The sequence below is a fragment of the Eublepharis macularius genome, chromosome 11, assembly GCF_028583425.1.
Source record: "Eublepharis macularius isolate TG4126 chromosome 11, MPM_Emac_v1.0, whole genome shotgun sequence".
In the NCBI taxonomy this organism is placed as follows: Eukaryota; Metazoa; Chordata; class Lepidosauria; order Squamata; family Eublepharidae; genus Eublepharis; species Eublepharis macularius.
The window spans coordinates 29127608-29140837 of NC_072800.1; the positions used below are offsets into that span (position 1 = coordinate 29127608).

At 40.5% G+C, this 13230-nt stretch overlaps 1 protein-coding gene across 5 annotated transcripts in view; it reads left to right on the forward strand.

Annotated features, from left to right (window-relative positions):
* The window catches only part of LRRFIP2 (LRR binding FLII interacting protein 2), a 72159-nt gene that overhangs the window by 52691 nt on the left and 6238 nt on the right, over positions 1-13230 (forward strand). For 4 of the 5 annotated variants that reach the window (XM_054991050.1, XM_054991051.1, XM_054991052.1 and 1 more), the window contains 7 exons: positions 1191-1262; positions 7037-7207; positions 8913-9005; positions 10285-10377; positions 11936-12037; positions 12255-12387; positions 12943-12992. In XM_054991050.1, coding sequence (XP_054847025.1) covers positions 1191-1262; positions 7037-7207; positions 8913-9005; positions 10285-10377; positions 11936-12037; positions 12255-12387; positions 12943-12992 — 714 coding nt within the window. The remainder of the gene's footprint in view (positions 1-1190; positions 1263-7036; positions 7208-8912; positions 9006-10284; positions 10378-11935; positions 12038-12254; positions 12388-12942; positions 12993-13230) is intronic. The other variant, XM_054991054.1, reaches the window with a different exon arrangement.

The window sequence follows — 13230 nt, forward strand, 5'->3', positions numbered from 1 at the left end:
TCAGTACCCACCAAATATCTTTAAAGGCTACATAAACCTAACAGAGATAAATAGGAATTAATCAGAGCACAGCTACAGATATTGCAGGTTACTAAAAAGAAACCAAAAAGAGAATATTTTGCTAATCTTAAACTGACCATTAATTTACCTCAGCATTTCTCCCCTGAGAAATAGGCTCAAGGCAACGGAACTGTAACAAAGACTGTTCCTCCTGAGTCTGGACACAAGATTCAGGCTTCCTTCTCCCATTCCTCTCCCTTGGTGCATGTTGCCAAACCAAGCTGATTTTTTGCATCCAGCTTGGAAGGATCTTTGTGGACCTAATCAGAATTCTATTCATTTGATTGTGCTCTTCCTGCCAAGATCTGACTGATCAATTATTCCCCTGTTGTGATAAGGACGTTTTCTGATGCCTGAGCTGGATTTAAAAACTCTCTTTGTTGCCACTTAGTGTTTTAGTCATATGGCCATTTGGGCTTATCCAGAGTCTTCCCGTTTTCAAAGGGTCAGTCTAAACTTGTCTGCCTGCAGTAATTTGAGATAAAAATTGCCTTTCACCCCATAAACATGACGGTGTGATATGGCAGGCGTATTTCCTACTACTCCTTCACATCCGCTATGGCTGCTTTTATTTTTGTTGGGAACTTGCCACAAACTTAATATTTTTCCAGAGTAAAATTTTAAAATTTGTAAATAGAAAAGCAATTTCATATTTTTTCCTCTAGAATGGTTATTGATCAGTGTTCTAATACTTACCGTACTTTAAGGGGAGAAGGACACAAGCTATAAGTTATCTAGAGGTGGTTCTAGTTCACCATGGTTAGTAGATAATTTTCAGTGTAATACTAAGACCACATAATAGTAATTGTTATAGTATAGAACAGTAAAGTAATTTATAATTGAAGTTTGGAGCTCTGCTCTTTCTTTTTTTTGGTCAGTAACTTTTAGGGTAGAAATTTAGGCAATGAACACTTAAAATTTACAAACATAATAAATGTTGGCCATTTATTTGTAGCAAAGATTACACAAAAATGCACATCTTATCAAATTAGAAAATCAGGATTAAACGCTTACATAATTTGTTCTAATGAAACGTAAGCCAAGGCAATTTATTTTTGTTTTAATTTCACAGTATAATAGTAAGTACTTTGCAATGTTCTTATACAGTGGTTCATTCCTATGTCCTGCAGGATATCTATGACCTTAAGGACCAGATACAAGATGTAGAAGGGAGATACATGCAGGGCCTTAAAGAACTAAAGGTATCAGGGTTCATCCCAAGCATGCATTCACTGTGGTAATATGTTGGTGATGGAGTTCTTGCCAGTTTCACTAACAGAGCTTTACTAACACAGCTCTTCGTTTTCTTTTGAAGCATGTGCCTAACCTACAAATCTTGTAATGGACTATCAGTGCAATCCTAGTGCCCCATCTCACGCCTGTGGCCGTGCATCAGTATAATTGCAGTGTCGCTCGTATGATTCCTAAGGACTTTCCTGGGAGAGCTGGGCCAGCCAGCCAAGCCCGGCAAGGTGCATTCAGGAGTGAATGCGCTGTCGTTGCCCAGGCAACACCTCCAGGATCGACCAGTTGCAGGACAGCAGCAGTTAACAGCACTGTGAGTGGCAGAGGAAGGCGTAGCCAGTCCCGGGCCACGTTTCCCATCCCCAGCTGCCATGCCCCCGCCCCACAGAGAGAGACCCCCACAATCGGGCTTGCCACGCCCCAATAGAGGTGCTTGCCTGAGAGGAGCCATGCCCCATGGGGAGGGCACTGACGGTGCAGACGAGGTGCTCGTCCAACTCCTTTCCCATCAAGGAGCAGGCTGGCAGGGGAAACACCACTCGCTTGCAACCTCCACCACTCCCATCGCTGGTGCCCCAAGGAAGATGACCCCCTTCCTGAAAAGTGAGCCCAGAAAGGCGGCAGGTCCTGGTGTGGGTCACACTTGCAGCCTTCAGCACTTGGGATCAGCCCCCAGGTCCCGGAGAGGCAGGTTCTTCAATGAATGACAGGAATGCCCATTGGAAACCACACGAAAGGTCAGAAGGCCCATTGGAGGTGATGAGAGTGACAAACACCCATGGACTTGCAGTGGCACTATTTCAGCACATCAATGCATTACAAAGATGTGAGGAGAATGCAGGTTGGACCTCGAGAGCCATGCTCTGGAGGGTGATGCCCTCCAGAGTGGACTGACGGCCTGCAAGACCAGAGAAACTGCTTTGGGGGCTGTCATCCACCCCACCCCCCGCACCAGATTTCCCAAGTCATCCATGGCTCCACAAACAGCAAAAAGGAGGGTGGTCCAGCCTCCTGTAGGAGGAGCCCCAGAGATCCCAAAATGTCGCTCCACATCTTCCACCTCCCAGCAGCAACCCCCCCTTCCCCCGCATGCAGCAGTCATCTGCCTGGCTTATCAGATGCCAGCAGCTCGGTCTGTCAGAGAATGTGGGGCCTCCCCTGCCCTGCCAGACATACACAGGCCATACTACAATTCCCACCCCACTGCCTGAAATTACATTGAGGGGGGGAAGGAGCAGGGATGCTGGATGGGGCCCCAAGGTGCCACTGGACACCTGCTCCTTCTGGCAGCTGAGCCAACCCCATCCACCCCAGCCCTAATCCAGGAATGATTTGCTGATGTGTGAAAAGACATACAAACGGGGAGTTGCAGAGGGGGAGGCTAATGACATCAGGCAAGCAAACAGACAGGCAGTTCGTTGTTTTTCTACACATTTTATTAAACTGGAAAAGGTGAAGAGGTTGTCTGGACATGTGTCTTTCCAGTGTCCCTCGGCAGGAAAGGAAGCAAAGGCAGTTTGCGCAGCAGTCAGAGCTGCAAAATCCATTCCTCATCCTGCCCTCGCAGGGGCGAGGTTGAGATGTGGGCTGCCTTGCGGAACTGCTCCCTAAGCTGGATCTGAATGGCACTCAGGAGAATCACCGGGAGCTGGAACAGCCATGCTCCTTGGTCTCCCTGATGAGTTGCGACCTGCTTGCAAGGGAAACAGATACATGTGTGGCAAGAGACCCAGCCCGGTCCAAAGCCAAGCCCAGTCTGCAACGTTCTGGGAGTGTGTCCATGGTTGGGGGCAGCGGCAGCTCTATTGTCACAGGTGCAATCCTTAACCAGGTGATGCATGACCCTCTGGTGAGAAAGCGCTCTACATCAGGATGGTTTTATCCTGTGAAGGAGAAAGTCAAGGGGCTGAGCACCCTCCATCAACAGGGAGTTATGAACACCTAGTCAACCTGACCTGTGGTCGCACTTCCTCCTCTGCTGGGAGGGGCCCCAGCTGAGGGAGTCTGAGCAGAGCCCCCAAATGGGTAGCTGGTGCCCCCCCCCATGACTGCGTCAAGAGCAGTGGCAGACAAGTGCTGCCGCTGCCCCCCCCCCCCCCCGGCAAGCCTCACCTGCAGAGGCTGGGCGTTAGGGGGCAGCTGGCACAAAACAGCGAGCTGGGGTAGCTGCCGTCTCAGCTCCTTCTAATCTGTCAGTGCTCCCTTGCCCCTTCCCAAGCTGGGACCCTGAAGTCAGATAACCTGAAAGAGGATTTGAGTGGTTATTGTTAGTCAGACATTCTGGACTTTGCTCCACTTCCCTTGAGTGCAAAGTACTCTCTGCTTTCCACTAAGGCCCCCCAGTGCTCTCGTGGCCAGCCACCATGAGTATCCACTCTCCCACCTTGCACTCTAAGGGTCAAACCACATGAGACAAAATACACTTGAATTACACAGGTAATTCGAGTGTATTTTGTAATTTAGATTGTATTTGAGTGTAATTCAAGTGTAATTTGAGTATATTTTGTCTCGTGTGGCTTGACCCTAAGTCCCCATGGCAGGGCATGGGGAGGGGGGGTTCATCCACCATGGGGGCGCACACGGATTGACTGCTTCATCAGACTGCGTGGGCAGGGCTGGGTGCCAGGCAGGGCCCTGAGTTTTCCCATTCAATGGGTGCCTATGGGCTACGCTTCCTTTTTTCATGGTGTAACTTTCCACCACTGCAGGGGGCTTTCCTGGGCCTGGGCAGCTTTGGAAGTTGACTAACTCGCAGCCTGCCCCTTGCCCTGCTCCCCTCCAGTGCTGGTGCAGGCACTTGCTCTGCACTTATGCCTCTGTCCAGCCGCCAAGCATGCCCGCTGGCAGCACCCCAGCAGTGTAAGTGCGAGTTGTGCCTACATAAGCCTTAGTCCTCTCCCTGAGCGCTTTCCACCCCCCACTTAGGACTGGGTTGCCCCTATAATTTGTGTAGCTATTAATTAAATCTACTTATGTTTAGTGTTATATATGAAATAGACACAAGGTATGTTAAATACAGGGTATATTCTAGTAAATAATATGAAAATATGACTTTGTGTAGTACATATTTAACAGCTAATAATTTTTCTTAGCATCTAAATGAACAATATTATTTAGTTTCAATCTAAACAGTTTGGTTGGCTTCTTTGCCATTTGTTTACTTAAACACTTCCTTCAAAAAAAAAACACCTTAGTTTAATGTTTCAGAAAAGTTCTCTACAAGCCCTGCTCTGGAGTCTCCCAACTAAATACATTTTTGAACAATTGTTTAGTAAAAGGCATGATAATCATCTAGCTACTGTTGGCCTCTCCCTGCTACTAGCAATTGTTTGCCATCCAGATCTGCAGCAAGGAAACCTATGAAAATGTAGTATGTGACTGGTTTGCTAAATGAGGAAAACTTCTAAGAAAGCTGAATCAGTCTAATCTTTGCATTTGTCTGTTCATGGTGATAAGGCATTTCCTTAAATGCGTATTGAATAACCAGGCAGTTCCTTACTTTGAGATGTAACTGGATGCTGCCACCCTCTCTCCCTAAAGCCTTATTTCTGCTAATCAGCAGATCCTCCGTTCTCCATCTTGGAGGAGAAGCTTTTCTATATCAGAATTCAGGATACTGCCAGTCCTCTTCTTCCTGCCACTTTGCCATTCAGCATTCTCAGTTGTTCCTTCTAAATCTACCTGGGTGTTAATTTAAAAATATGTAAATTTTTGCCTCAAAGTTCTCATCAGATGGTAAGTACTGCCAATGAGCTGTTGAAGAAGTTGAAAAAGGAACCAGGCATCCATTCCTGTTGTGCCTAGCTCCAGCTGTGAGCCTGTCTTCCTCTAGCTTCCAGCTGCAGTTGCTAAGGTCATGCAGAGGTGCACAGCAAGTAGCCAGGCACTTTCCCATCAAGTCTGAATCCAGATCACCAAAGAATTCCCACCCCCATTCAGAGATACCTGTATTAGATTTTGTTTGTCATATGCATTACTTTTTGACTCTTTGAGCATTTTGGGTGCTGGTTTAAACCTGTTTTTAACTAGTATGATCACAGGTTAAAAATAATGGTGCATTACTGAAACAGCTTAAACATCCTGTTCTTTAGGAGGCTGATTACCTAATTTTGTTGTCAAGATCTGATTCATGCTACCAGTCATGTCTCCCTTGAACAGTATTGCTTTATGTACTTTATAAACAAGTTGACTCCCCCCTTATCTACATAAGGAATTACTTATGTAACTCTATACAGTAACTTGTCTGCATCACTAAATATTGGAAATATCCACACCAGTTCACTAAACAGTGATGAGTGAATAAAGAGATGGATGGCAGTGATAAACAGGACAATTCCAGCTCAGAAAAAATGCATTATGGCAGCTTGGTCATTCTTTATCTTATATGAGAATACTTGCCATTCTGTGAGTGTGTTCCTGCAAAATATAGGAGCATGGATGTATCTAATAAGCATATTTATGCGATGTCCTCTTTATTTTCCAGCCTAGATTAATTTCCCTGTACTTTTAGTTTCACTGATTGCATACTATGTACATTACAACTTGTATGATTATTTTTATATTAATTATCTCTTTATAATTATGCTGCTGTGTTATGCTATTGCATCATTTGTGTTGTATTTTCTTGTTCTAACAAAAACAAAAGATTATGCTTAAAATTAATTAGTGCACTAGACTCTTGTCTCCTTCAGCATACAGACTGAATATCCATTTGCCACAGCAAGTGTACCTTTCTGCTCTGCTTAGTATTTTAATCATTCTGCTTTTGTAAGCCTTTCCACTTTAGTCCTCTCTCATTTGCATTCTTCACTTCCCCTTTACTTACTAACTAATTATGTGCATATGTCTTGTAGAAGATCTGTGGGCCTTCATAATTGTTAATGCTGCTGGTTTGTGATGTTTCTAATCTGTTGTGTTTTCTGTCTGAGCCCAAATGCGTTGATGCATTTTGGAGTATTCGGCAACTCTCTGGATGGCTTCCTGAAGCAAAGTAGTACAGCAGTAGATTGGAAGATGATTTCTAATAGTTCTCAGTATCTTGTAGAAAACAAAGCATATAGAAATCACTCATTGTTGTGCATTTCAAACAGAACATGAGACTGCATACCATTATATCCTTTTTTTCAAAGTATGAATAAATGTATATGTGAACTATTATATAAAGATATTATAAAGTTGATCAGAATACACTGATAGGAGTTCTATACATTTTATTTCATATATATTTATGGATTGCATTTGCTAGATAATATCTAGCAAACTTATTGTCTGTGTCAATATGATTCTTCCATAATTCCTAAGAATTCATTATTGCAAAATATTCTTTTTGCTGAAGAAAAGCCTTTTAAAATAACCAAATCTGCAGATACCATTTCTTGTGAAACAGTGTTAAAATTATGGAATGGCCTCCAAATGAAGTTTAAGTGACTGAAGTTTATTTAACATTAACCTAGAAAGCTACAGTGTACTGAGAGTCTTAACTGAAAAGAACCTTGATTAAATGATGGGACAGATACCTTACATCTGTAAAAATGGAAGATGAGACTGCACTTTCGTTTTCTGGAGCCGTTTCTGTAAGCTTAATTGGATTTTACAGATGTAAGGTAGGGTAGAATCAATCATGGAAATAATGCAAACAAAAAATCTTAACTGTTAACATTAAAAAAGCAGTCTGAATGTTATTTTAGAATACTATGAATTTTTAATAGCTTTATGTCCGTTGTGTACTTAGGAGTCACTGGCTGAAGTAGAAGAGAAATACAAGAAAGCAATGGTTTCTAATGCCCAGCTGGATAATGAGAAAAACAATTTGATGTATCAGGTGGATACTCTGAAGGATGTCATTGAGGAAAGAGAAGAGCAGTTAGCAGAATACTACAGGGAAAATGAAGACAAATCGAAGGTACGTATAGTTTGTGTTCCCTGTATAATGGATGGTGTGCCTTGATTAGCTAATGAAAAAAGATTGTTGTACGTACTCCTGCATGCTGATATTTTTAAATCTAACAGACCAAGTTTAATGAAAAAGGTGGAAGAGTAGACAAGTTTGGGATTCAGGGTGATTGTTTATTATTAAAAATAAAAAGAGTAACGGAGGAGAAGCCTGTATCATTAACACGCACAAATATTTTAAACACAAAAGATAGTTTAAACTTAGATTTAGGTAATTCTGATAGATAACCATGTATAGTGGATTACAAGAGATAGTCATAGTGTTTCTTACAGATCAATCTTATGCCGTTACTTCAGTCTAAGCCCATTGATTTCAATCAGTTCAGCTTTTCCTATAGCTTAGAGCCAGATTTTATGATATTTAGCTGTTGACAGCTTGTAGCCTTGTTGCTTATGCAGGTGTCTATCTTGTGACAGAACACTGGTACGTTGCTTGCTTCAGCCTTGTATTAGTTAATAGGAAGAGGCTTGTCTTTGCTGCAGGGTAGTGAACTATAGCAATGAGTAATTTCAAAATGTGAAGCTGTTTCCCAAGGAAGTAGTGGATAAACTCCCCAGATTACTAGTTAAGATTGGAGTAGAAGGACAGGACATGAGCCTTAGCAGAGAATTGTTCATTAAGGCTGCAGGGTAGGTTTCATTTTCTCTTCCTTTTACGGTTCACCTGAATATTGAAGGGATGTGTAAGCCCATTTTATTTTGTGAAGTATTTAATGTAGGACTTAAGGTAGAGATCAAGTGATGGACTTCTGGCCAGTTAATAGACTGGTTAGTAGTCGCTATTTGGTGGAAATCTTGCAAAGTATATAGATATTTATAACATCAGGCGCATCTTCATTCATGTACTACTAGAGATGAATGTTGAATGGCTTGGGTGCCCTGGTCTTACAACGATTTCAAAATATCATTAGATAAGTTCTAAGCAGAAATGCCTGTGGAATCTCTGTGTGCAGAGGGAGTATACCTCTGATTATCAGATACTAGGGACAAGCAATAGGGATGCTTACATCACCAACATGCCTGGCTTAATGGGTTTTCCTGTAACATATAGCCAGCATCCTTGGGGCCTAGTTCAACCATGAGCTCGTCCACCAGGTCTTAAGCTACAGTGTGTACTTATACTGGTTGTATGTAAACTGTCGTCAGATCCTGTATATTCATATATTTAAAACATTTAAGTTTAAAACATGTACCGCAGGACTACATGGCTTTTTAAAAAAAGTTTAAAGTTGACCTACTCCTGTTAATGAGATATTAGTATTGGAACATGAGCAGAACGTGCACACATCTAAACACATCCATCACTAATTAAGATAATGGGCACAAATTAATAGCAAAAGATGCTATATTGATATTCCTAACATGTTTGCTTTTATTTTATTACTAAATCTTGTGTATGTTAGACTAATTAATAGAAAAGAGCAAGAGTCCCGTAGCACCTATAAGTAACAAAATTTGTGGTAGGATATGAGTTTTCATGAATCACAGCTCATACCCTACCACAAATTTTTGTTAGTCTTATAGGTGCTACTGGAATCATGCTCTTTTCGGCTGCTACAGACAGACTCACATGGCCATCCATCTTGATCTAGACGAATGAATGTTACACTTAATATTAAGCTTGAGAAGATTAATTGATGTTTGTCTTAATATAGGAATTGGAAAGGCAGAAACACATGTGTTCTGTTCTGCAGCATAAGGTAGATGAACTAAAGGAAGGCCTTCGCCAAAGAGATGAACTAATAGAGGTATATTTTTCAAATAACCTTGATTGAAATAGATATTTTTATTATTCAACTGAAACTATGCAGTGTATTTGTACATATCACATACATGCATTCAAATGAGCTTCACAAGTAAAAAAAGGATGAATTCTGCTAAATATATATGGGTTAGTAGAAAATATCTTTTGAATCTAGTATGTATCTTAATTATCTGTCTTTCTGGTATTTTGTAAAGCCATGCCAGCACTGAAATGATTCACTTCTTACCTCTGAATAATTCCAACACTTATTGCAGTTTTTCTCAGTGACTTTTCTGTGGAGAATATACCACTGATTATATAATATACAGTTCCTTGTAGTGTCTGTTTACTTCTGTGACTTTAAGGGGCTTCTAGCATTGAGGGATATTGTTAGAGCCATCCTGGAAGAAAACTGATATCATTTGTGGAATCCATGCATTTCTGCCATAAGGTTTTTTCTACAGAAGCATCTACAAAGCACTAGCAATGGGGATTTGGATTTCTTATGATAAGTTTTGAAGAAATGAGGGACAGCTGAAAGTATAAGAAATACCTATAGTGCAATTTGAATGTATAGACTGAGGGCAAAGTACGCAGAGACACTATAAGTTTGGTTTTTAGTTTTCTTAAATGTATAATACCCAGATCAAGTGTGAATTCTCCATAGAAGCTAAAATGACAAAATTGAGGCTATCGCACTTTGGTCACATCATGAGAAGACAAGATTTTCTGGAAAAGCCAATAATGCTAGGAAAAGTGGAAGGCAGTAGGAAAAGAAGTTATGTGTTATGTGCCATCAAGTCACCATAGGTCAAAGGCACATCACACACACAGGCATTCAGTCATGTAATCTCTTTGTGCAGTGTAAAGCAGCATGGTCAAGGAAGAGCTAACAACACGGACCGTTGCTGCACATTTCAGTAAAGCTTCATAGTTCTTGAGCTGATGCAGGCTGTCTAAGGGATAGACCTTCTTGGCAGCCAGGTACTTTGGTATTATTACTGTGGTAATGAATCTGAATTGTTAAGTGAATTAACCTTGTGGAAGTTCTTGAAACAAAGAGAACATTTCCATTCACTATATAGCACACAATATAGCACACATAATGCTGTCAGTAAAATTGTTTAACCAATGGAAGAAAGGATCTTAACTCCATGCCTTTGTTTATAGAACCTTCATCTCTGCCTTTGGTTGAAGTTAACTGCTCACTCCTGTCTATCCTCTTGTAATTTCCTTTACTTCTCTTTTTCCTCTTTTTATTCCTTTCCCTGTGTGTACTGCAGGAGAGCCAACGCATGCAGCAGAAAATAGAATCTATAACCAAAGAGGTGTTTGACCTCCAGGAGACAGTTAATTGGAAAGATAAAAAAATTGGGGTATGAGATCAATTCTGAGGTGAAGAGTGATTAGGAATAGACTGGTATATGTTGGCATTAGGGTTGTTGATGGTGAGAGGAGTGAATTGTTGAATGAATGGTTTCCATTAGTGGTTTCCATTAGCTAGCACAAGCAATGCTTTTGCTTGTCCTGTCGCCTTCTGCTGATTCTGCCCTCCCCCTGCAGGCACCCCATGTTGTTTCTGAGGGACTACCATCACCCCACAGTCTCAGTTATGAGAAAATAAGTTCTTATGGTGCATTGATATCAAGGGCACCATTAAGCCCCAATCAACTTAAAACCCGTTGCTGTCAATGCGACTTCTGCATGATTAAAGTTCTGTGATTTGGAGCTTTAGCTTATTGATCCATTTTAAAAAGCTTCCTCTCCAAAATATTAGCAGGGGATGTAGATTAGATGTTTTAGACTCCCAGATGGTAACAAACCAAGTTAAAAATGTTTTTAAGAAATCTTCAATACTTGCTGCAGTTAATTCTTCTTGATAAAGTGAATTCACGTTATTCTTGCTAAATTAAAATGCTAAATCTTTTGTGTGTGTAAGTGGAGAAAGGGAGAGCTTATGTAAGATAGTAAGCTTTTTAAAAACTTGTTATGGTAGGACTTGATTTAAAGCATAGTGGAAAGATACAGGGTTTAGATTTAAGGCTTGCTTGGACGGCAGTTCCCCTCTAAGATTGTTTCCCTGATACAGGTCAGTATCAGAACTCAAGCTCAGGCGCTCTCTCCTCCTCCACTTGTGAAACTGAGATTCCACAATTAGTACATTTCTTCAGGGTTTAATCTTTTGGGTTTGTGTGCTTGCTGTTTCGTCTTATCACAGGTTAACAACCAAATTGTTGATTGAATGCAGGCTCTTACATCTGAGCCTGGGAAGAAATCAAACTAATGTCTAAGCAGACCTTAACATTGGTTATCTGATACGGTGAGATGGGTATAGAAGAATTTGCTTCCGTGATTGCCTTGATTTGGAAATTGGAAGAGCTAATACAATGAACAGAATGTTTCTAGGAGCTCTACAAAAATCCAGCAACCACTTTCTTTGTAATTTAATGCCCCCTCCCCATCTTTTTAGAACAGAAAGAGAACTGGATTTGTTAGTTGGTGTGTGTACAGTCATAAGCTTATATGCTTAGAATTCAAAGTCTATGCCAACTATAAAACCAATTTCTGCCCTTGACTTAATCAAACTCTTCAAAAAGCCCAAACATATTTGGAACTGAAGAACCATTGGTTCATTCAGCTTGGTATAAGTGCTGGGCTGAAAGCTTAAGATTCCTTTTGAAACAATTTGTTAGAATTTTATTGATAGTTTAGTATTTAACCTACTGAATGTTTAAGGTTTGCCAGATCTTTTGCAAATGAGGAATGATTGTGCCAAGCGTTAACTTCTGGAGCAAACACAGAGCTGTCAAAAGCTTTGTTTCTTCTTTTTGCTTCTTTTTTACAGTAACTATCTTTATTTGCAAGAAAATCTCTCTTTACCTATCACATGTTCTTTCTCTGTGCCACTTTCTTTGTGCTGCTGCCTACACCCAGGCCCTAGAGAGACAGAAAGAGTACTTTGACTGCATTAGGATTGAACGAGATGAGCTCAGAGATGAGCTGGCTGACCTCAAGGAAACAGTGAAGACAGGAGAGGTAGGTTAGTTTTAGCAGCACTTTCTCCTCTAAGAATGGGGGATGGATCCACAGCCAGCATGATGAATAGTACAATATTACAACTTCAACGTATCATCCTTCTTTTAAATAGGGAGCCCATTTAACAGGAGCTGTTTGTATTTATTCTTTGGATTAAATGATGAGTGTATTGGCAAATTTCACCTTTCACTTAGAGAGTGTTAACTTTTTTTCCCAGAAACATGGATTAGTTATAATCCCAGATGGCACTCCAAATGGTGATGTCAGCCATGAACCGGTAGTTGGTGCAATAACGGTTGTATCACAGGAAGCTGCGCAGGTGTTGGAATCAGCAGGGGAAGGACCACTAGGTAAAAACTATAGAAACCTCTCTCTTCAGAACATTAGTGGGAAATGTATAAAATTTGTTTTAAAAAAATAGAAGCCTTATATGAGAAGTACTTGGGACACTTCTGAAGTGTTTAAAATGTGTGTATGTGCAAGGAATAGAAAAATATGCCTGAGTATTGTCTTTGTATCTTTAAATGATGGTGGTCTCACACCAGTATTACACAACAGTCTGATCTGTTTACTCAAAAAACAGGCCTTGTACCTCCATCTATGCATTGATCCACCCATTTAGCTTGTCTTAGTACAACATGTTGATTTTCTTCCTATTTTTTAATTGTGGCATACTCTACTTACTTCTAAGAAAATATAGTTAACATTGGGAGTGTAAATAAAAGGATTACAGCTTAACCTTTGAGGTTTTTTGTGAGGTACTTCATATCGGTTTGTATCTTAGAACCTGTATCTCTGAGAATATTTAAATGAAATTCAATGTAAAAATGTTCCTCATGGTAACAAAAAAATATTAGTTTTCCAGTATCAAATTTTTGTCTTCTAATAGAGTTATTTTCTTTTAGATGTTAGGCTACGAAAGCTAGCAGGAGAAAAGGAAGAGCTGTTGTCACAGGTAAAAATTGTTTTTTTCAAAATCAGTCATGAAAGTAGCAGATACTTTTTTCTAAAAGTGAATTACATTTATGGCATTATGGTTTTTCCTGTTGCAATTCGTGTTGCTTTTTAACATTGGCCACAAGAAATAAACAGATTGCTACTGCTGGTAAGCTGTGGTGCTAGTGTTTTGTATCTAAGCAATCTGTGTAACTGTACGTATCTATAAATCAACCTTAATCTGAGAATAGCAAAGA